General features: G+C 45.4%; 1 protein-coding gene and 1 pseudogene across 1 annotated transcript; one reads left to right on the top strand and one right to left on the bottom strand.

Annotated features, from left to right (window-relative positions):
• Positions 1–685: 685 nt before the first annotated feature.
• LOC147005394 (NXPE family member 3-like) lies at positions 686–23317 on the bottom strand. The gene is made up of 5 exons (XM_085837375.1): positions 22931–23317; positions 11589–12331; positions 10599–10681; positions 4117–4329; positions 686–1937 (listed from the first exon to the last, which is right to left on the bottom strand). The coding sequence occupies exons 1-5, from the start codon at positions 22985–22987 to the stop codon at positions 1405–1407; spliced, it is 1629 nt and encodes a 542-aa protein (XP_085693501.1). The 5' UTR covers positions 22988–23317; the 3' UTR covers positions 686–1404.
• Positions 6537–8254, top strand: LOC147005395 (large ribosomal subunit protein eL29-like; annotated as a pseudogene).
• Positions 23318–24716: the final 1399 nt, after the last annotated feature.

The raw sequence follows: 24716 nt of genomic DNA, 5'->3' as shown, positions 1-24716 counted from the left end.
AGAGACACTCACAGCAGCAAGCCATCTCTTCAGCTTCCATGTCTGCAGGCAAACTTGGACATTGGTAATTTGGGGAAAAAATGGATATATCAACTTGACCGTATGTGCATGCACATTTTGTTTGTATTCATGTGCTCCACGTGTATGCAAGGCTTAAAGAGGTTGGAAGAAGGGATTAGATTCTCTGGAATTGGAGTTACACATGGTTGTGAGCCATCACAATATTGCTGGGAATCAAACCTACCAAAGCCTTCTCTCTAGCCCCAGTAATTTACTTATTTTGAATCTAAGCATTTAGCTTGGTGAGAGGTAGTTAGACTAATAGATACTAGCAGTTCCCCGGGCTGGGGAAGGGATTCTGTTTGTCTCTCTTGACCTAAGATGCTCTCTAATCTTTGTTTTGTTTTGTTTTGTTTTGTTTTGTTTTGTTTTGTTTTAAGTTTTTTTGTTTTTTCGAGACAGGGTTTCTCTGTGTAGCCCTGGCTGTCCTGGAACTCACTTTGTAGACCAGGCTGGGCTCAAACTCAGATTTTTTATTTTAACACTCCAGATTTTATACCACTCCTGGTCTACCCTCTGACTGTTCCCCATCCCATACCTCCTCCCCATCCCCTGTCTCCACAAGGATGTCCCCACCTCCCCAACCCCCACCCCACCAAACTTCTCCACTCCCTGGGGCTTCCAGTCTCTTGAGGGTTAGGTGCATCTTCTCTGGCAACCCAGACCTGGCAGTCCTCTGCTGTATATGTCTTAGGGGCCTCACATCAGTGAGCTTAGTATGCTGGTTTTTCAAGGCAGCATTTTTCTCTGAAGCCCTAACTGTCTTGGAACTCACTCTGAACTAGGAAGAAACTTTCAGAGATCCTCCTGCCTCTGCCTCCCTAGTGCTGGGATTGCAGGTATGTGGCTCCACCACCCAGATAAAAGCTGTCTTTACAAAAAAATAAAAAAGAGGGGTTTGGGAGATGGTTCAGTAGGTAAGGGTGAAAACACGAGGGTTTGAGTTTGAGTTCCCAGCAACACATTTAAAGATCTGATATGAACTTTGTGCCTGTAACCCCAGAGCTGTGGACACAAAGAAAAAGATGTTTGAAACTTTCTGGCTGCCAGCCTAGCTCTAGAGTCCAGAGACCCTTTCTCAAAGAACAAAGAAGACAGTGATAGAACAGGATGCCCTAAGTTCTTATATTCAGAAAGGGGTTGTGTACATACATGCAAAACATGGTCTCCTAATATAAAACGAGATTGTCCATGTGGTGCATAGACAGAAGTATAAAACATGGAACCAAGTGTCGTAGTGGGTGAGCCAGGGGTAGCTTCAGCTTTCTGTCATTGGGAGTCCATTTTTTTTGGTGGCCACACCCAGGCTCTCCATCCATGCAGCCTCAGATCCCTCAGGAGCACTCAGGTGGAACAGATGAAGGACAGAAATAATTCCACTTCGTTGCGGACAATAAGCTTCCTTGGGTGGATGTTGTCTGGCACATCCAAGGTGGAGGTCATTTCCCATGCATCCACAAAGGCCACTCGGAGACCAACAAAGGCAGCTCGGAGCAAGCGATTCACCTGGAGTATGAGCCAGTCACTGCCATACACAGATTTGTAGCCAGTATTGGCCAGTTTGATGATGACCAGAGTACTGGGTTCCTGGTCCAACAGGGCCTTCACAGCTGCCCGAATCCCTACCAGTCTTCGGGCAAAGATGGAGGGAGGGAAAGTGGTAAAGTGGGCTCCCAGGCCCAGCACCACCACTGTGTAGGGTCCCCCAGCCAAGCCGTGTAGTTCTCTGGCCACAGAGTGCAGGGAGGCCACTGGGGTGCGGCGAGAACGCAGGGGCCAGCTGTGGGCCCTCCAGTGCAACACTGTCCCCCGAGTTGTCTCCACGGCCATTAGAGGACCTACATGATAAGTGACATGTAGATCAACTGGCTTCAGGGCTGTTGGGAGGAGGAGAAGGAAGGTTTTAACTTAGGGAACCAAGCAAGATGGCTCAGGCAGGAAGGGCTCTTGCTGCCATCATTTATAACTTGAATCAGATCTCTTGAGATCCATATGTTAGAAGGGTAGAATTTGCTCTTGCACATTGTCCTCTGAACTCCTCATACACTATAGACTGTGCGTGCATGCACACACACACTCAGTGAATTAACATGGGGTGGTTAATTATCTTCTTGTATACATATACATTTATTTATCTGTTTATTTGTTTGTTTGTTTATTTATTTATTTATTTATTTATTTATTTTCTGGCAACAAATCTCACTATATTGCCTTGGCTGGCCTGAGCTTCACCATGTAGGCAAGGCTGGCCTTGAAGTCACAGATCTGCTTGCCTCTGTTTCCAAGTGTTGGGATTAAAGGTATGTAATTCTATAGCCAGTATGCTCACACACACACACACACACATATACAAACACACACATGTATGAATGTGTATCACGCATAACTATTTGAGAGAGTCCTATGTAGCTCATGCTAGATTTTAACCTTTGTAGCTGAGAACGGCTGGCCTTGAACTCCTAATCTTTCTGCCACTATGTTGTGGTGGTTTGAAGATGCTTGGCTCAGAAAGTAGCACTGTTTAGAGGTGTGGCCCTGTCAAAGTAGGTGTGGCCTAGTTGAGTAGGTAGACCTAGGTGTGTCACTGTGGGTATGGACTTCAAGATCTTTGTCCTAGCTGCCTGGAAGCCAGTCTTCTCCTAGCAGTCTTCAGATGAAGATGTAGAACTCTTAGCTCTTCCTGCACCATGCCTGCCTGGATGCTGCCATGTCCCACCTTGATCATAAGGAACTAAACCTCTGAATCTATAAGCCAGCCCCAATTAAATGTTGTCCATATAAGAGTTGCCTTGGTCATGGTGTCTGTTCACAGCAGTAAAACCCTACCTGAGACATATCTCCAGAGTGCTGGAACCATAGGAGTACACTGCTATATTCAAGTTGTATAGTATTTATCTCTCCACTACAGATATGGGTGCTGAGATCCTAGAATGTTAAGTATTTTACCATGGTCACAAACAATGCTAGCAGGGGATGTAGCTCAGCATGTGGAATGCTTGCCTAGAGTGGTAGGGCTAGTGGGATGACTCATTAGAAAAAAGCCTGTGATACAGGCCTGATGACCTGAGTTCCATCCCAGGAAGGAGAAAACTGACTTCTGAAAGTTGTCCTCTGAACTACATACATGTGCCATGACAAGTGTACAACCTTGCACATACCACACACACATGCACACGTACCCGGTCTCACTGATAATTATGAAATAAAACATAGTACACTGTATCTAAGAGTGACATCAGAAATTGTTTTCTGTCCTCCACCATAGACAAACACACACACAGATGTACACATACACACATGTGCACATACACACATGCACACACACATATGCGAGAAGATGGCTGCAGATTTTATTTAGAAACCCAATGATGATGCTTTTGCTATCATTCCACATTGCATTGTTTAATGGTTTGTTGCACTGTCCTTTAGCTATTTTCAAGAGCTCTGGTAACTAAATAGGGAAGGCAACTTGCTGAATGACTTCATTCTTTCAGGCTGGGAGTGTGCACTGGTTAGGGTTTACCTACCACACAATCCCATGTTATATCCTAAATACCCCAAACATAACACCAACAAGGTATGGGAGCATATGGCTGTAAGTTTATCACATGGGAGGTGGAAACAAGAGGATCAGAGCTTCATGATCAACCTTAGCTGTATAGAGAGCTTCAGGCCAACCTGAATTACATGAGATGTCTTTCATTCATACTCACACACGCATGCATGCATGCACATGTGTGACACACTGTTCTTAAAACTCACTCCCAGCTGGGATGTAAGTCTAGCACTCAGGATGCACAGGATGGTAGTGGATCTTGAGACTCTGAAGCCAGCTTGATCACCATAATGAGCTCTAGACCAACCAGGGTTACATAGTGAGACCTCATCTCATAAAACAAAGAAAACATCCAACTCCTTCACTCATGGCCCTTCAGAAAGACCCAGCAGCCTGTACCATGTTTCTACTAAGCGAGGGAGTCTCCCTCAATGCAATCACTGTCAGGCGTCTCCTTCAGGAGTCCTCATAGGCCCTCCTCTCCCCTCATGGTCACTCACAGGGCACTGTGTCTCGCAGATACTCCCACCACTGCCGAAGTGTGGAATCCCCTATCATGTAGACAATGCGGCCAGCCAGGCAGTTCAGGATGCTGTCCACAGTGGGGAAAGAGCGGCTAGAACAGAATGTTGAGTGCCATCTGTCTTGGTAGTAGAAGCCAGAGGGTTTTGGAGACAGGTGGCCCGGGCGGCATGGAGGCCTTGAGGGCAAGGCTACAGGGGAGAGAAGAATGGAGTAGATGCAAACAAACAAACAAAAATCAATAAAGCCCCCACCTTTTACATCTTTTGTGAATGAATATTTTACATTTGTGTGTGTGTGTGTTTGTGTGTGCATGCCACAACACATGTGTGACACTCTGAGGACAGCCTTTGGGAGTCAGTACTCTCCCTTCACCATATATATCCTAGGGTTTGAACTCAGGTCATCTTTGCCCACTGAACCATTTCAATGGTCTAGTCAGGCAATCTTCTACATTCTTTACATGTAGTAGATCATGAGTTTGATCTTAGAGTTAGGGTTTTACAGCTGTTAAAAAAAAAAAAAAAACCAAACACATGACCAAGGCAACTCTTATATAAACAACATTTCATTGGGGCTGGCTTACAGGTTCAGAGGTTCAGTCCATTATCACAATAGGAGCATGACAGCATCCAGGCAGTAGTGGTGCAGGAGGAACTGAGCTGTCTACATTTTTATCTGAAGGCCGCTAATAGATACTGGCTTCTAGGTAACTATGAAGAGGGTATTAAAGCCTATGCCCACAGTGACACACCCACTTCAACAAGGACACACCTATTCCAACAGGGCCACACCTCCTAATAGTCCAACTCCCGGGCCAAGCACATGCAAACCATCACATAGTATGAGGTAGCCTTAAATGCCTATGTAATTGAGATTGCCCTGGACACCTTGGGTGGTTTGAATAGGTTTGGCCCACATAGACTCCTGTGTGTGAATGCTGAGCCCACAGAGAATAGCACTACTAGGAGGTGTGGCCTTGTTGGAGTAGGTGTTTCCTTGTAGGAGGGGATGTGTAAATGTGGAAGTGGGCTTTGATGTCTCCAAGGTTTAAGCTCTGCCTAGAGTAGAATTCCAGTCCCCTCCTGGCGACCTACAGAAGAGAGCCTCCTTCTAGCTGCCTTCAGATTAACATGTAGAACTCTCAGCTCCTTCTCCAGCACCATGTCTACTACCTGGATACTGCCAATATTCCCACCATGATGATAATGAACTGAACCTCTGAAACTGTAAGCTAGCCCCAATTAACTATCTTTTATAAGAGTTGCTTTGGTCATGGTGTCTGTTCACAACGATGAGACAACATCTAATCTTCCTGCCTTCACCTCTAGAGTGCTGAGCCTTCATATGTGCACCTCCAAATTCAGGGGGTAGCACTGTTCATGTCTCCACTTATATATGGGGACTCTGAGGACCTAGAATATTAATTAAGTAATTTAACATGATAAAGAACAGTGATAAACCTTTAATCCCAGCACTTGGGAGGCAGAGGCAGACGGATTTCTGAGTTTGAGGCCAGCCTGGTCTACAAAGTAAATTCCAGACAGCCAGAGCTACACAGAAAAACCCTGTCTCGAAAAACCATTAAAAAAAAAGAACAATGATGATGGGCCACCCAGGTCTAATTAGCTCGTTCCATACCAGCCAAGGCTACATAGAGACATCCAGTCTCAAGAGAGAGAAAGAGAGAGAGAGAGAGAGAGAGAGAGAGAGAGAGAGAGAGAGAGAGAGAAAGAGAGAAAGAGAGAAAGAGAGAAAGAGAGAAAGAAAGAAAGAAAGAAAGAAAGAAAGAAAGAAAGAAAGAAAGAAAGAGAGAAAGAGAGAAAGAGAGAGAGAAAGAGAGAAAGAGAGAAAGAGAGAAAGAGAGAAAGAGAGAGAGAAAAGAGAGATGGAGGAAGGGAGGGAGGGAAGGAGGGAGGGAGGGAGGAAGGAGGGAGGGAGGGGGGAGGGAGGGAGGGAGGGAGGGAGGGAGGGAAGGAAGGAAGGAAGGAAGGAAGGAGGAGGGAGGGAGGGAGGGAGGGAGGAAGGAAGGAAGGAAGGAAGGAAGGAAGGAAGGAAGGAAGGAAGGAGGTAGGAAGGAAGGAAGGAAGGAAGGAAGGAAGGAAGGAGGAAGGAGGGAGGGAGGGAGGGAGGGAGGGAGGAAGGAAGGAAGGAAGGAAGGAAGGAAGGAAGGAAGGAAGGAAGGAAGGAAGGAAGGAAGGGAGGAAGGAAGGAAGGAAGGAGGAAGGAGGGAGGGAGGGAGGGAGGGAGGGAGGGAGGAAGGAAGGAAGGAAGGAAGGAAGGAAGGAAGGAAGGAAGGAGGAAGGAGGGAGGGAGGGAGGGAGGGAGGGAGGGAGGGAGGAAGGAAGGAAGGAAGGAAGGAAGGAAGGAAGGAAGGAAGGAAGGAAGGAAGGAAGGAAGGAAGGAAGGAGCAAGTGAAGAAACAGATCCTGAATCTCTGGAGATGCTCTGAGTTATAGAGTGCTTACCTATTATATTTGATGCTCTGGGTTCAAGTCTCAGCACTGAATAAACCAGCTGTGTCAGCTTCCGGCCTGTAACTCAGGAGATGATGGCAAAGAGATAACAAATTGAGGTTGTGCCCACCAGATGGACCACAGAGTAAAGGCATTTGCTCTGCAAGCCTGGTGTCGGCTTCAGTTCAATTTTCCAGGACCCACTTACTAGTGGAAGGCGAGAACTGACTCCACGTAGCTTTCCTCTGACATCACATATACATGGCATGTGTACACCCACACCCACACATATACATAAGCACACATAGGTAAGTAACTTTCAAAGGCCACTAAGATGTCTTCCATCGCCAAGCTTGATGGCCTGAGTTTGATCCTGAGACCCACAGGGTGGAAGGAGAGAACCTATTTCTGCAAGTTGCCTTTGAACTTCAAACTTTTGCTGTGCTATGCATGGCTATACACACACACACACACACACACACACACACACACACACACCACACACACACACACACACTGCTTTAAACTATTTTCGAGTCCATCCTTGTCTACATAGCAGGTTCGAGGCCACCCTGTGTTAGCCACGACACTGTTTCAAAAAGAAAAGACAAGCACCAGCTGTGGTGGCTCACATTGTTAATACCAGCACTCATAAGGCAGAAGCCAGCAGATCTCTGTGAGGAGTTCAAGACCAGCCTGCTACACACAAGAATGTTCCAGGTCAGCTAGCTCTGCACAGTGAGGCTCTATCTAAAACAAAACAAAAAACAAAAAAACAAATCAAAAAAAAACTCAGTTGAACAACAACAAAAGCTCTCTCTAAACCAACAGTTGGAAGCACTATGTAGAAGAGATGCTGAGAACGACACTACACATAGCAAGGCTGTGGAGTGCTGCATTCTTCACACAGTGCTTAGACCTTGCTGCCGCCTCCACACATCAAGAAAAGTGCAGGGGTTTTCTCTTCCGGTCTCAGGCGCTGCGGGAGCCGCGGGTTACCCTGCAGACATGGCCAAGTCCAAGAACCACACCACACACAACCAGTCCCGCAAATGGCACAGAAATGGCATCAAGAAACCCCGGTCGCAAAGATACGAATCTCTTAAGGGGATTGACCCCAAGTTCCTGGAACATGCGCTTTGCCAAGAAGCACAACAAGAAAGGCCTGAAGAAGATGCAGGCTAACAATGCAAAGGCAGTGAGTGCGCGCGCAGAGGCCATCAAGGCCCTGGTGAAGCCTCAGGCCATCAAGCCCAAGATGCCAAAAGGCCCCAAACTCAAGCGGCTGGCTTTCATCGCTCACCCTGAGCTTGGGAAGCGGATTCGAAGCTACATGGCCAAGGGTCAGAGGCTCTGCCAACCGAAGCCTAAGGTCCAAACCAAGGCAGGTAAGCCTAAGGTCCAAACCAAGGCAACCAAATCCAGCTAAGGCCCAGGCTTCAGCTCCAGCCCAGGCTCCCAAAGGTGCTCAGGCCCCCAAAGGTACCCAGGCCCCTGTGAAGGCCCCATAGAAAAGGCTCCTGCCAGTGTGAAGACAGACGGACTGCTGTGACACACTTCCCCACACACTATTTGCAGATGACCAGTGTCCTATGCTGTTCTTACAAATAAACTCAGGCAAGATCTGTTAAAAAAAAAAAAGAAAAGAAAAGAAAAGAAAAGTGCAGGGGAACCAAAAGGACAGCCAGGAAATGGGATGAGCCACAGAGAAAATGCACATGAATGTTTGTTCAGCCTCATCCTCCAAAGGCAAAGCTGGAGCCCTGAAAAGGCTCCTTCAAAGCAGAGAGAATGTGACCAAAGGACGACAAGGAAACCTACTGCTATCAACGATGGGAAAATATGGAGCTGCCTATGTTTGGCTATGCATCTGAGCTGCGATAGTGCTTACCTAGCATTCATGAAGCCCTGGCTTTGATCCTGAGTTTGAATTCAGTATCAGGTGAGGCTAGAATTGAACTTGTGATCCTCCTTTTCTAGAGTGCCAAGAAAGTAGGTATGTACCACACTGCTGGATTTACCCCTGCTGCGCCCGCTCTCTCTCTCTCTCTCTCTCTCTCTCTCTCTCTCTCTCTCTCTCTCTCTCTCTCTCTCTCTCTCTCTCTCTCTCTCTCTCTCTCTTTCTTTCTGTTAATATATGTGTATGTGTATATGCCATCTGTGTGTGAATACTATTTCCCCAGCCTATATAGGAGTGGTATTAAAAAGAACAATGAGAGGCAGGGATAGCATTTGAACCCACGAAGTGTGCCGTCACAGCCCCTGTACTATCCACTAGATCTCACTTCTCTGGTAGGACTTAGGCTAAAGATCTGGAATAAAACCCATCTGAGGACTTGGGAGATGGTTCATTGGATTGTGCAATGGTGAGGACTTGAGTTTGACCCCTAGAACGTGCAAAAGCTGGATGTGGTATGCCTGGAACCCCAGCACTTGGGGCAGTAGAGATGACAGGTTCCAGGGCTCCAGCCAGCCTAGCTGAACAGCAAACTCCAGGCTCAATGAGAGACTTTGTCTCCAAAAGAAAAAATAACCTTTATGTGTCCCAATGTTTACTGTTCCAGAACTGATATGGCACCTGGAGCTCTTCCTCCATCCTGGGGTTGATGATTGGTGGCCATAGATGTTCCTTTTGGTAGGAGTGGTCACTCACATGTGGAAACAACTCAAGTACTTCCCTCAGTGACCATGCATTTGGGGCTTAGAGGGTGCTAGGGGTCAGGTCAGTTGAACTCCAACCTGGGCCTTCCAAGTGGCTGGGCACAGGCATCCCAAGACCACAGGGCTGAACACTTGGATTCTTATGCCTAAAGCTCTAGACCAACTCTAGGGGTGCTGTATCCGTATATTCACAGACAGCATGAAGCAACTGGCACCTTATGCCCAGTGTTCTTTAGATGTTGAACAGATTTTCTACAAAGACTTCTTTCTGGTGTGTGTGTGTGTGTGTGTGTGTGTGTGTGTGTGTGTGTGTGTGTAGTGGTGAAGAAGGATTAGTGTAGATTCTAGCTTTGTCTGCTATTGGGGTGTTCCCTATAGATCTCTCTTGTCCCCCACTTCAGGTTCACCTTTGGGTTGGGAATGTGATAAATCCAGGGCTCCCTTACTTCTCTGAGGGAGGTGTCAATGCCTTCAGTTTCTTCCTTTCTGAGGGAGCATCAAGAGAGAGGCTGGGTCCCTTGAATACTGTGAGTGGTTGGCTAGTCAAGGCCACTCAGCACTTGCAAGTCACTATGCAAACACCGTATTTGGAACCTCTACAAGCAATAATGTGGACACTGGCCCTCCCATGCCTGCTGGCTGTGGCTGGAAAGAGCAGAATTAGCTCTTGCTTTGTGCTTGAGTCCTGTACACCATCTAACCAGCTACCCTCAGGCTGGCAGGTCCCCAATTTTTTCTGATTTGATCACTCTCAGATAACAAATCACTGCCAGTTGAAACTGCTTTCCCTGCAAAAAAAAAAAAAATGTAACACAACATAAAGAAAAATAAAATAAGATAAAATAATAATAAGATAATAAAATAAGCAAGCGGGAAGAACATTCGGACACCAGACTTGTGTCCATATACTTCTGCACAGAGAGTGAACACCACCCATATACCACAGGTACAGGCACACAGACAAAGACACAGACACACACCGCACACACACAGAGACATATAAACACACATACACACACAGAAACAGACAGAGATACAGAGATAGACCCTCAGAGATAGATAGACACTGAGGCGTAGACACTCAGACACACACATAAACTACACAGACACACACACATTACACACACACACACATGCCAGAACACACAGACACAAGCACACACACACATCTACACCCTAACACATGTATACACACAGAGAACAGAGAGACACACAGATAAACACAGAAACACACACACAGATCCAGATAAACACCCAAAATACAATCACAAGACATGCATACATATCAAACCCATCCAAGCTGATGCCCATCCCCAGCCCCAACATGTTCCAGCCTCACTCACCCATGTTACTCATGTTCCCCTGGGCTGCTGGTATGACCAGGATTGGAGGTACACCTGAAGGGAGTTTCTGGTCAGTCACATTCCTGAAGAAACACTGAGTGTGAGCGTTGAGGGAGGTTGACCAAGTGAAAATTAGACTTGCAAAGAGCAGACCATGGCTGACTGGTTACTTGTCCTATGCCTAAATCTGGGTCACTACAATAGAGTGCGCACACTAACATAGGGTGAGTATAGTCATTAGGAGGAATATACAAAGAAAAAAAAAGGTGTTATCAGTTCACTAATAGTTAAGATAATAGAAGAGTCACATAGTTCTCTTTTATAAGAAACAGAGCTCCATAGCACATGAGAAAATCAAATTTTCCTGCCACTAAAGTCTAGGAAAAATAATAAATTTTGTCATTGTTCTTACACAAACGGTCACTAGGAAATATAATACCCTCCTCCAACCCGTGCCTTCCCACCCCACCCCTGCTTTTTTGACACAGGGTTTTATGCTCATTCACCCCAGGCCAAGGAGTCCTTGAACTCTTAACTTTTCTGCCTTCATTAAAAGGTGGGAAGAGAGGCTCCTTGGTCTTGCAAACTTTATATGCCACAGTACAGGGGAACACCAGGGCCAAGGAGTGGGAGTGGGTGGGTAGGGGAGCAGGGCTGGGGGAGGGTATAGGGGACTTTTGGGATAGCATTTGAAATGTAAATGAAGAAAATATCTAATAAAAAAGATCACTCTCAACCACACAAGAAACTCAAGTTCACTCCAGGTGTAGGAATCTCTAAATGATGGTTGATGATGAGGATGATGGTGATGATGATAATGGCGATGATGAAGATGATGACAACCATGTTCTTGCTACCAAGCCCAATAGACTGAGTTGATACCTGGGTCCCACATGGTGGAAGGAGAGAACTAACTTCCTCTAGTTGTCTTCTCATCTCCACATGCCTATGGTTAAAATTGGGACTCATTCAAGATTCTAGATTTCTTACCCAGCCAGCAGGGCTTCATCATGTGACGTGGTCACCTTCAGATAACTTCCACTTGAGTGACCCACTAAAGCATTGCAGGGCAAAGTAGAAGGTTGAGCACAGAACCAGCTCTCCCCAGAAACCACATCCTTGTACTGGCAGGTAGGCCCTTTGGCTCCAGTTGACTGGGGGTCCACGTTACAGATGACAGTCTCTAGAGGGCCATCTGTTCCTCGGAAATACCCTCTAAAATCAACAGTGGCTCGTTTTTCTCTCCAGACTCTTTGCAGGACCCTAACTGCCTCACTGGAGTGGATCAGCCGCACTTGCACCTGGGCCCGTCCAGCCCAGAGCAGGGGGAAGGACAAGAGGTAAGTGCCATTCTCTAGATCCTTCACCTCCCCTGGGACTCCTGCTCTCAATTCTGGGCCCAGCAGCTGTGCCCGAAACAGATCTCCACCGTGAACTTTAGCTCTTCCTCGGTGATCCCTAGCCACAAGGATGGCTTCTAGGTTACTTCCCAGAGTAAAGGTGGTGTGGGCTGAACCCTTCAAGCAGTATGTGGTGGTTCTGGGGCTGGTAGAGGCCAAAAAATCATGCCCGTCTTCACCAGTTGGAGGCCAATATAGAAGACTGGTCAGGTTGGGGAGTTCTTGAGGCAGAGAGTCCCAGTCGATGGATTCTGAGACATACTCAGGGACAGTACTGGGTTGTGGGAGCCAATGGATCATGGGCTCAGGCCAAGGCATCATGAAGCAGAATACCTGTGGTAAAGAGAAAGGATTATGCCATCATGCTGTGTGTGTTCCATTTTCTTCCTCGAAGGAGGTGTTCCTGTTTTGTTTTGTTTTGTTTTGTTTTGTTTTTTGAGACAGGGTTTTTCTGTGTAGCCCTGGCTGTCCTAGAACTCACTTTGTAGACCAGGCTGGCCTCGAACCCAGAAATCTGCCTGCCTCTGCCTCCCAAGTGCTGGGATTAAAGGAGTGTGCCACTGCCACCACCACCCGGCAAAGAAGGTGTTCCTATTGGCTGAGTAGCACCTAGGTGCCCTATCTGCCTGTGTCTTTCTGTCTGTCCTTTATAAGCCTTGCATTTGAGTCACCATGACCTTTATATGAAAGAAACATCTCAAGGCTAACGTGATTGTGTTACTAGAATTTCTGGAAATTGCCACTGGAGTCACCCCATGTTAACAGGGAAAAAAATCCTCATACACTTACATTAAAAAAAAGATGAAGAAGAGTACCACTGGGCCCCCCAATTTCCTGAGGCTAGAAAGGCCCTTACCCTAGTGGAAGAAGAATTGATTAAAGCCCAGCTTCAGTGTTGTAGAGAAGGGTTACCCATCATTTTGATAATATTACATACTGAAATGCAACCCACAGGATTATTGTGGCAAGAAGGTCCATTGTTATGGATCCATTCCAAAATATCTGCTGGGAGGACATTAGATCATTACCCTACAACAGTGGCTTCTTTAGCCTTGTTGGGAATTCAGCATTGTTTACAATTTTTTGGTATAAAACCCAGCTCTATTGCAATCCCTTATGATAGGTATCAGCAAAAGGTCCTAACAGCAAATATTGATGAGTGGGCTATTTTAGCTTGTATTAATGAGGGCCCATTTGATAATCATTATCCCAAACATCCGTTAATGACCTTTTTTAAGGAACATCCAGTCATTTTTCCTCAAGTGGTGAGGAAAACACCCATTAAGGATGCAGTTAACATGTTTACTGATGGATCAAAAACCAGATGTGGAGTATATATGGTAGAGGGGAAAGATCCTGTGGTCAGACAGTATTATCCCTGTACTCCGCAGATGGTGGAATTACAAATAGTTATTGAGGTCTTTAAAGATTGTGATTTTCCTTTTAATCTAATTTCAGATTCACAATATGTAGTTAATTTAGTTTTATCCCTAGAAGTGGCTGGTCAAATAAAAGCTCGTAGTACCATCCAAGCCTTGGCCTTACAATTACAGAAGTTGCTGTGGGAAAGACACCAACCATTATATATTGGACATGTCCGTGCCCATAGTGGGCTTCCAGGACCCTTAAGTAGGGGAAATGATAGTGTGGATAATTATACTCGTATGGAGTTCATATTTTTAGCATCCCCTATAGAGTTAGCCTCACAATTTCATTCTAAATTTCATGTTAATGCTAAAACTCTGCAGAGAAAATTTGGAATCTCTAGAGCACAAGCTCGGGATGTAGTCACTACCTGTGGATGTTGCCTAGAGTTTCAACACTCACCTTCTTATGGAGTGAATCCTAGAGGATTGCTCCCTCTACAGGTATGGCAGATGTATGTGACACATTTTTCAGAATTTGGCAAATTGAAATACATTCATGTATCCATTGACACATGTTCAGGAATAGTTTATGCATCTCCCATGGCAGGGGAAAAGGCCTCCCACGTTATACAGCATTGTTTGGAGGCCTGGGCTGCTTGGGGTAAACCCCAACAACTTAAAACAGATAATGGCCCTGCATATACTGCCAAAACCCTAGTGTCTTTTTGTCAACAGATGGAAGTACAAGTTAAACACGGCCTGCCATATAATCCTCAAGGCCAAGGAATCATTGAACGAGCACATAGAACCTTAAAAGAATTATTAATAAAACAAAAAGGGGGAATAGGCTGTGGCCAAACCCCAAAGATAAGAATCTCATTAGCTCTTTTTACCTTAAATTTTTTGCAATTGGATAAGGAAGGTCGTTCTGCTGCTGAACGACATGCTAATACCAGCCCCAGTGAACTGGGTTATGCTAAATGGAAGGATGTGCTTACAGGATCATGGAATGGTCCAGATCCCGTGTTAGCCTGGGGGAGAGGGTCTGTTTGCATGTTTTCACAGAATCGCGCAGAGCCAGTGTGGGTTCCGGAGCGGCTAGTGCGACGCTGTCAAAATGAAGAAGCTGACCTTGCTGGTGATGAGCATGTGTCTGCCCATGATGGTTGCGGAACCCAGATGGAGGATACTGTCGGTGTTAAGAAATTGGACTACAAATTTTGATGGCAAGATGAATGAGTTTCGCTCGGCGATTGCCACTGTGAAATCTACCTGAGTGGATCCTGTCTTGGCATTGGGAAAGAATGGACTGGGATGGGTGCCCTCGCTGTGGCCTTTATTTTGGTATGCATGTTGTGTGTATGGTGTACGCATCAGTTTCGAATGCCCAGGTCCGCACTGCTGCCAAAGTGGTGCAAGCTTTTGCCACAGGGAAGCAGGGCAGTCACCTCAGATTTGGTTTGCTGCCATGAAGAATGAACAATGAAGCCATCGATCTGTAGGGTTGTAAGGCTAAGCACTGCACAGAGGTTAGTCTGGAAGCTGTTTGACAATCTCTGGGAGGTATGTCTGATTGCATGAGGGTTGAGTGTCCTAGTGTCCTTCCTCCAGGAAAAACCGCACGGGAGCAGGTCAGGGTTGCTCTGGGTAAAAACCTGTGAGCCTAAGAGTCAATCCTGTACATGGCCCCTATTTCTGCACACTGGGGATCAGACCTCTATCTTCACCCACTTCAAAAGAATATAAAAGGGGGAATTGTGGGGAGCCATTCTGGACTCCCTGGCCAGCGGACAGATGGAAGTCTGTTCCAGGTAGTAAACAAGCCCATATTTGGTGGATGGCACGCCCCTAATCCCTGATTGGCTGAGCAAACCTGCCTGGTGAGGTGCTGTGACCTGTGGTGATTGGTGGGGGCGTGGTTGTGGCTTGAGTGGGGAAAAACAAAGGGGATATACCAAGAGAGGCTCGGGGGAATTGGAAGGGGATTTTGTAAAGAGTAGCTGCCTGAGTAAACTGCTTTAAGAAGAACCTGTGGTTGCGTCTTGCTTGCTGGTCAAGAGGGACGCGACAAGACACCTCAGACCCAAGAACTTAAAAATCTAAACTGGCAGTGGAAAGAAAGAATGGAGAGGAATTTCACTGTGTACATTGGTAGGTCAACAAGATTTTGGGTAGGTAGAACTAAGAAATGGGGCTAAGGAGGCCAGGAAATGGATTCTGTGAAGGTTCACCTGAATACTATGTTCATGGACATGGGTAGTATATAATATATGCATATAAATGCCACTTGACTAACCTGTATATTGAGTACAGTGAGGATCAGCATCTAAGTTACTTCTATTTGTGTTTGTAAATTACAAACTTATTATAGCATTAATAAGCATGGAAAAAGGCCAGGTATGGCATATTTATAGTCCCAGACTTCAGTAGGTAGTAGCAGGAAATTCAATAGTTTCAGGTAATCTGAAAGCAGAGTTCCCTGGGAAGTAGATCAAGGCCTGAATGGGTGAATTCCTGAGTGAATGTATGCTATTGACATGGATACAGCTATGTCAAGGACCCCAATGCCTCAGACCATGGAAAATTGGAAAAACCCTCCCTAAGCTAGTCTTTGGGAAATTGCAAAGCCTCCCCTCCTGGTCTGAGAGTGAATGTTGATAGTGATGACCACCAAGAACAGCATCAGCTGTGGAGTGGAGTTAGCCAGAACCTAGAATGCTATGGAGGGCAGAGCTGGAGAAGTGACCCAAGCCCTTTGGAAAATGCTAGAAGATCATGTGTGGACGCCAGCCATTAGAACAAGAAGCTGTAAAGTTAAAGGTGCCTTGGAGACCCCAAGATGTAGAGATGCCAGAGCCAGGTGATACATGCCACGGAGAGCTGCTAAGAGGAACTGGAACCAGCCAAAGAGAGGAATCTGTTGCAGTCCACAGTGCTGAAACGAGCTGGAGATCTGAAGAGCACTTGGACATCAGACATGGAAATGCAGACTTTAGAGTTTGCTCCACCAGTTTTTAGTCTTGCTTTGGTACATTTCCTCAATGTGACATTTTGAAATGGCAATGTATATCCTGTGACGTTGAAAGTCTGTCATCTGCTTTTTTATTTTGATTTTATATGAGATCACAGTTAAGTGATTGTACAAATCTCAGAAAAATCTTTGAACCTTGGACTTTTAACATTGTTGAGACTGCTATAGATTATGGGGACTTTTGAAGTTGGAATAAATGTAATTTGTATTATGCTATGGTTAGTTATGGCCACCCATAGATAGATTCATGTGTTTGAACAAGCCTGTGGGGGCAGGAAGTGGAATTTGCTGGTTTGAATATGCTTGTGGCACTATTTGGAGATGTGACCTTGTTGGCTAAAAAACAATATTACTTTTTCAGAGGACGACAGTTCAGTTCCCAATACCTGTCACAGAGTCCCAGACCTTAGCACAACTGACTCCATGAAAGAAGTGTCATTCCTGCTAAAAACTCAGTACACAGACAGCATCACCTGCCAAGACCAAAGACCTAATCTGGCAAAGGTCATAGTTATGGGAAAGTCTCTTAAATGCACTACTGTTGCTTTTAGTTCTGTAGTTCTGCTCTTGTTAACTGAACTGCATTCACCAAGGACATGGTTTGCTGCTTCAAAGCTCACCCTGAGAAATGCTCTGGGCTACACTGTGATCCCAAACACCTAGAATAGTCACTGGCCTCATAATAAAAATTTTCTACTGACTTAAGCCTATGTCCAAGCAATCTTCTGGGGTGAACACCCCACATTATTTCTGGAAGCTCCAGCGAAACAACAGAGGCGAGACCTTGAGACACTATGGAGGTCAGAGCCCCTTGGAACAAGGAAGAGTGCAGTAGTCAGGGAACTCCTAGTGTGCAATCTGAGATGTTCAAGTTTCCAGGGCTTGAACATTCCCTTTAGTCAATCACTGCCTAACTCTTCAGAGGGATCCGACATCTCTTCCCCAAAAGCAAATAAATTAGAAAGTGGCCTGGTCTGTCACCTCTGGAGGTGAGTCTGGATAAAGTGGCTTCTGTCTAGACACATAAGAGAGGTTGGACTTGTCTGCTCATCCAGTATCTTGGATCCCTATGAGACAAGACTGAGTCCCTCTGTCTGTTCAAGTGTATGAATATGTTCTCTCTCTCTCTCTCTCTCTCTCTCTCTCTCTCTCTCTCTCTCTCTCTCTCTCTGTGTGTGTGTGTGTGTGTGTCTATAAGTTTTGTTTCCCCATATTGACAAGTGGCTTTCTCTGGTGTGAGACACTCCACTCACTAGGCTTAAGACCTGTGCCCTGTCCTGTGGATGACCCGAATCATTTTCACTCTGCCATGTCACCCAGAGAAACTTAAAACACCTCTACTTGTCCACTCTGGGAGCAGGAGCACTTGCTAGGTGTGTTGATTGACACCTGCTCACTGTCAGAGTTGGTCTCTGGGTGGAGGTGGGCCTCTCATCCAGGGACCCCTGCCATCTAAGCAGAATGCACACAGAGATGGGAAAATAGGTAATTCGGGTGGGCATTTTCTCTGCCCCATGCCTGCTCTAAGCAGACCCAGGGAAGCATAATTTAACCAATGAGCCATACAATCCAGCAATCTCTGAAAAAAAAAAAATGTTTTTAAATGGGGGGCGGGGCCTGGGCTGGGCAGGGGATCTGTGTCAGCCATGCAGCCTAGACATAACATATTTTCCTTTCTGACCAAAACTAAACAAGGAGACTTTAAACAATTTAGCTAGTTCCTTTTCAAAGGATTAAAGATAGCTGCTAAAGAATATTTCTTTGTCACCCCTTGGCCCAAATATCAGAAAAAAAAAACATAAAAGATTAAAAAGTTTCAAGATATAAATAAATTGCTGGAGGTGGCTTTAAAAAGTGTCTTAACAACAGACCTGATTGGAACAAGACCTTTAACATAAAGTGGAGGCCACTATCGTCTTCTTTGTTGATGAATGCAGTTAGACTTACAGATACCCATGGCCATGGAAATGGCCTGTGACATACTATCCAAACATTTGTACCCTGTGGCAGCCACAGGATGACCCATCTGTCTAAGAGCTGTGGTAACCACTGCTAGGGTAATAAAAAAGCTAAACAAGAGAACAACAACAAAAACAAGTTAACTTGGGGTCAAGATGTTAGACCCACAGCACCTCATGGGACAGCTGAGGCCCTCCTTTGCAGAGCACCAAAACACCAGCTATCTAATGACTCTGTGACCCAGTAACATGCCCTATGCCTAGCTCATTTTCAAGTCCTATTTGAGGAAGCCTCTGCCATCAATCAGTTCAGCTACCTCTTTTCTGACGACCCAGTGCTCAACCATGAGTGTCAGGACATGAAAGATGAAAACAAGGATATTGGGGCTGAAGTAGTTACTTTAACAGAGAGGATTACGATCCAAGCCAGGCACCTGAGCCTAGAGAGCATAATTGATTAATCTGATGCTGGCTCTCAGAAGAGGAAAAAGAAAGTCCTCCACCATATACCCAGACTGTCAATTGATCTCCCTTTACTACTCAGGTTATGATCTATAGAGTAAGAGCCTTCTCATTGCTGGGGAAAAGAATATTAGAAATTCTTGGCCCTCCTAGAGGGTATTTGGCCTCCCCTAGAAATTGCTGTCCTCCACAGTAGGAATAGAGGGTAACAGTCCACCTGCCACCACTCTCTGACCTCAACTGTAAGCTGAGAAAGACAGACACAGGGAAGGTATTAGCTAGTGGCCACACACAACAACCCATTGGAAGACAAACACAGGCAATATATTAACTAGAGTGACTACACACAGCAATCCATATCTATCTTCACCTTTGCCTGCTGATGCCCACTTTACATGTCTAGTTTATGCAGAAAGTATAGCAGGGAAGGTATAGCAATTATCTTTGAGATAGAAAGAAAGAGTTTACAATCCTATGTGTGCCATGTGGCTGGATTGCCAGGTTGCCAGAAACAAGGGAGCTTCCATTGCAAAAACAGGGTTTATAAAACTAAGGCTTCATGGGGAAAAAATCCTTTTAAAAAATTCTGGCCTTGGGAGATAAGAAAAACCTGTGCTGCAGGAAGGGACTCTGGGGATAGAGTTAATCATTTTCAAAAATGAAGCAAAATCAGTCAGTGTTGCTGATTATGCTTAGATGCCCCTTCCCTGTACCACGTAGTGACAGAAACTAACCAGGCTGTCAGCTCACTCACTGTGACTAACAAAACTCACTGTTCCTGGGGAGAGCCCGAATTAACATTAGAGGACTTATACGGTGCTGAAACGTATCTAATAGCCCAAACTTTTAACCTAGGCATTTCCCCTCCATCTGATGTCTGCGGATCTGCCTCATGGGTTATTTCATATGAATACCAAGAACATTACTGGGTCCTGAGACTGCTTGGGGGCACGTAATGGTTTGAATGAATGTTCCTCTTCTGATGCTTCCCAAACTAAGTACATAGGTGGATTAAGACCCAGAGGTATTAAAAATTTCCATTTCTGAATTTAAAAAAAACAACAGATTCTTTTGCAGAAATGGTTCTATAAAACTGGAGAGGCTTAGACTTCTCATGAGATAAAGAAAACTATGTCTAACTTTGGAAGAAACCTGTTGTTTCTATGGTAATTTATGAGTAATTAGAATAATTCTTGGCACTTTTTGGGGAATATTGATACCAGTCACTGTTCTCTAGTCCCCCAGGCTAGGTACTCTGCTATCAGCACTGGATGGGTCCTCAAATTTCATTCTAACTGAATTAGCAGTGAGACTCTGCTAATCCAGTGAGGCCCTAAATCTTAAACTAAAACAGTATAAGTCCAGGATTCGACTCATTTACTAAGACAAGTCAAAAATACTGGGCCCCAGATGTTAGTAGGCCACCAGATCTTAGCACAGCTGACTCGATGATGGAAGTGCCATTCAGGGTACAAAATTCAGCATGTAGACAGCACCACCTTCCAAAACTAAAACCAAGGCCTAATCCACCCAAGTTTATATAGTTCTAGGAAAGTCATAATACACTAATCTTGCTTTTTAGCTTTTGTAGCTTGCTTCTGGCTGGTTTGTTTTTGTTAACTGAAGTATGTCAACTCAGAATATTGTTTCTGTGCCTTAAAGCTCACCCTGAGAAAGACTCAGTGCTACACTAGGATCCTGAATGTCCAGTGTAGTTTCTGGCCTGCTGACTTTCTATTGGCTTAAACCATTCTAAGCAGGCTTCTCTGGTGTCTACCCCACATCAGTACTCACAATTCCCTATAACTCCAACTCCAGGGGATCTGACACCCTTTTCTGAACTCTGTGTGTACTTGCACTCATGTACACACACAGACACACACACATATAAATAAATATACACACACACACATACATGCATGCATACATAGTAGTAGCTGAGTTTGTTAGCTCACCAGCTCTCCCATACCCACACTACCCACATTCCTCAGGCTGGCAAGGGATGGAGTCAGCTTTTTTAATCTCATGACCTCAGGCTGGCTCACCTGAGCCAATGGCACCAGGGACAGCTTTAATGTGATGACCAGGCAAGGTGCAGTGCCAGAGCGTCTGAGTGCTGCAGCCAGGGAGGAATGAGGGAGCCTTCCCACCTGCCTGAGGCAGTAAGAGTCTGCTCTCTCTTTTTCATGTGCATTCAGTTGTGTGCAGGTATGTATATGCACACATTTCATGGCACATGTGTGAAACTCTGATGATAACTTTTGAGAGGTAGTTCCCTCCTTCCACCATGTGAGGCTCAAGAGACCGGACTCAGATTGTCAAGTATAGCAGGAATCACCTTCGCCCACTGAGCCACCTCAGCAGGCCTGAGGATTTTTTGTTGTTGCTTGGTTTGTTTATTTGAGAAAAGTCTCACTATGTAACATTACCTGGCATGAACTAGACCAGGCTAGTCTAGAACTCACAGAGATTCTCCTGCTCTGTCTCCTAATTGCTCAGATTAAAGTATGTATCCCTAGCCATAAACTTCTCTACTATTTTTAAGATTTATTTTTATTCAGGTGTATGTGTGTGTGTGTGCCATAGATGTTCAGGTGCCTGTGAAGGTCAGGTCTCTCAGAACTGGAGTCACAGGCATTGTGAGCCACCAGGCATAAGCGCTGGTAACTGAATGCAGGTTCTTCTGCAACAGAGGCAAGCATTTTTAACCAGAGCTCTCTAGCCTGCCCCCCATTGCCCTCTTTTGAATTCCTCCCTTTTCCAGGTGATCACCCTTGTCATCTCAAATAGTTCCCAGTCTACTTTCCTCTGTGTGTGTGTGTGTGTGTGTGTGTGTATGTTTTCTTGTTTTTGTTTTTTGTGGGTTTTTTGTTTTTTGATTTTTTTTTTTTTTTTGAGTTACATGCTTTCTCCATGTAACCCTGGCTCTTCTGGGACTTGCTCTGCAGACCAGCCTGGCCTTGAACTCAAAGATCTGCCTGCCTCTGCCTCTGCCTCCTGTGTTCTGGGATTAAAGGCAGGAGCCATCACTGCCCAGCCTTAATTTGTTTTCTTATTTCCTGTGTTCGTTTCATCCACGTATACAATGCATTTCCATCACACGCACGCCATTATGGTCTATCTCCCTCCCACTCTTACTGGCCCCTTTTAACCGCTAGCCCCAACCCTTGTGTGTGTGTGTGTGTGTGTGTGTGTGTGTGTGTGTATGTGTGTACATAAAAGTGTGTATGTGTATGTGTGTACATAAAACTTTTTCTATTTCCTAACGTTTCCCCCATGCATTCTAAAAATAGGACCAGACATCAAAAGACTTTTTTCTCTTATCTTGGACAGAGAGGACAACATCTTCTAAAGGCAAGTGAACTGAGGAATTGCTGGTGTGGAACACAGCCACTAATTACCATTTTCACCAGAGCGGCTGGGACAACAGGCAAGGGAGCCTGAGCCAGGCCGAGTCTGCAGACTTTCCCTTGTTGAACCAAGGTTTGGGGGGAGAGTCCTTAGGTCCTTATCTGAAATTCCAGCAGCCTCACACACCCCCTCCCACCACCTTTTCCAGCTGTCTGCAATTCTGCTCCAGCTTCAGCTGGTGTCTGGAGGTGCTGGAGCATGTAAAAGTGACAGCCAATAACAGGGCGAGCTCCATTTATGCCGCTGTGGTGACGTTGTGTGCAGAGCCTTTTTGCTTATGTGGTTGTTTAGGGGCAACCTCTTACTTGCCCTCCTCTAAGCAAGCCAAATAAACCCATTTATTTGCCAAGCTAGGCATAAGTAGACTTGCTCCCTTGTCTGCTGTTCATGCCCTATGTTGGGCAAGAAGACATTTGCTCAGGGCTCCCCAGCAATAATCCAGGTATTTGTCCATACCGTTCTCCTTGGGACTTTGCTGGACAACTTCTGAGCTTAGATTTCCTGATGGACCCCAACACATGGTACCTGCTCCCGGTCCTTGTAGATGTTCTCCCGGCAGTTGAAGCTCCAAATATCCCTCAGCATTAGAAGTTGGAAGAATGACACCTTCCCCCAGTCAACGCTCCAAGATTAAAGAAGTTAACAAATCTACACATAGGGAGAAGTGGTAAGCAAGCCAGCAAGAGGCAGGGAAAGTACTTACCAAAACCAGAAAGACCAACCCCACAGTCAGAATCTTGTAGCTCTTGAATTGCCCCATGAGTGGATCCACACAGCCTAGATTCTTGTTGAATTGTAAGTATGAATCCAGATAGCTCCGTCAGCGTTATACATTTAACAGGTCCTTCCATTAACAGAGGAGCTGATTCACTGTGTTGGCTTCTAATTCCCATTAGCACAATCATCTGACATACATACATGCTGTTAAATAGAGGAACATGGTAATAGGAGAAGTTTCAGCCATTGGTGCTGAAATCCAGCTGGCTCTGTTACATTGGTGCTGAGGCAGAATTCAGGTGGAAAATGGTGAAGATTTATGTTCGAAGATTCCTGCTTCCCAGTGAGACAGCAGGAAGGTGTGTCCAACAGAGTGTCCACTCCCCACAGACACCTACAGGGAGTAAATGGAATCTTGATTTTATATTTCCCCTGAGGGCTCTAGTGTAATACTCGTTTAAGCCTTAAGAAGGGGGTGGGGTGGGGTGCTACATCCACTCCAGTAGTGACCCACCTGGCAGGCTGAAAAGCCTGGGCGTGGTCCCTAGGCGAAAAATTCACAGAAACTTAATCTCACGGAACTGCATCCTGTATAACGAATGCTCTAATGTCCTTGCTTTAGTTGGTAAATGGATCTGCATGCTTTCCCGTAATATTGCTTTATAACAAGTGCTGCTAAGGATTGATATTTTGACAATAGCTAAGTTAGATTCTATGCAGTCCTTGAGCCGACCCTGGGCATGGATAGCTAAGTCACTGCCCTCTGCAGGAATTTACCATTATTTAGGAAGAAGGAAGTTTGTGATCTAAGCAAGAACCAGAGTAGATACTTAGAACTATAGATAGCTGAGTTACACCCATACACAAGAATTAAGAATTTACAATGGGCTAGGGGGAAGATGGAATATACAGTAGACTAGAATAGGAATTATGGCAAGGGCACAAAGCCTTTGCCCTGGCTTCTAAGATTAAGCTGACCTTAGGTGGGGCTGTTTTTGATACTAGTTGTTAACATTAAATTTTATTCCACATGGTTCCTGCAAGTCCTTCTGTGTTTGCATTCCGCTGTTTTATGTAAGAATTCGGTAACCTCACTTTACCTTGCCATTGTGTCACCTAACTTCCCTATTTTCTTCTGTATAAAAAGTTTGATGCTCGATTTGACACATTACATTCAGATCCACACTCCCTTGTGTCGAGAGTCTGTTTGTCACTCCTCCTTCTTGCCGACTCCTTTGCCCACCTACAACCAGAAACCCTTTCAGCGCAGATAGGAGACCCAGAAAGGGTTAGTCTGCGGCAGTGGGGGAGTCTGTTTCTGTGTGTATTTTCAGCCAATAGGCTAGGAAAACTCTGTGTTGAGAGCAGCATCCACTCTTGCTGTTTACTATACTAGGATGCAAATTGCAGAGGAGTTCCTGGGGAAGGCAGAGGTAGGCTGAAGAATCACAGAGGAAGAAGACATTGTACTCCAAAAACCAGGTGTTGAGAAGGAGAGAGTGAGCCAGCCAAGGCAGCTCTGGTGAGAGCTTGGAATGTTAGAGCTTTGGATTAGCATTTGATGTATATATGAAAAATAGGAAATTTCTATATGTGTCAAGATAATAAAACGAGGGGGTATTGGAAAGGGCAGGCGTCCTCTGACAAGTTTCCTTTTTATGCATAAAGTCTCCGTGCTACATGTGTTCAGTGCTTGCAGAAGCCAGAAGAGGGCATCAGACCTCCTGGGCCATCTTTCCAGCTCCAAAGGCTACTTTAATAAGGTTGTTTGG

The sequence above is a fragment of the Mus caroli genome, unplaced genomic scaffold, assembly GCF_978045245.1.
Source record: "Mus caroli unplaced genomic scaffold, Mus_caroli_1 scaffold_4, whole genome shotgun sequence".
NCBI classification, from domain to species: domain Eukaryota; kingdom Metazoa; phylum Chordata; class Mammalia; order Rodentia; family Muridae; genus Mus; species Mus caroli.
The sequence above is the reverse complement of the archived record's forward strand: the minus strand, read 5'-3'. Positions and strand labels throughout refer to the sequence as shown.

Coding starts and splice junctions, on each gene's coding strand:
- LOC147005394 (XM_085837375.1), bottom strand. CDS start 22,987: ATGGGGCAATTCAAGAGCTACAAGATTCTGACTGTGGGGTTGGTCTTT. Junction 12,332..22,930: donor GGTTGGTCTTTCTGGTTTTG/GTAAGTACTTTC, acceptor TCTTTACCACAG/GTATTCTGCTTCATGATGCC. Junction 4,330..10,598: donor GGGGAACATGAGTAACATGG/GTGAGTGAGGCT, acceptor TCTCCCCTGTAG/CCTTGCCCTCAAGGCCTCCA.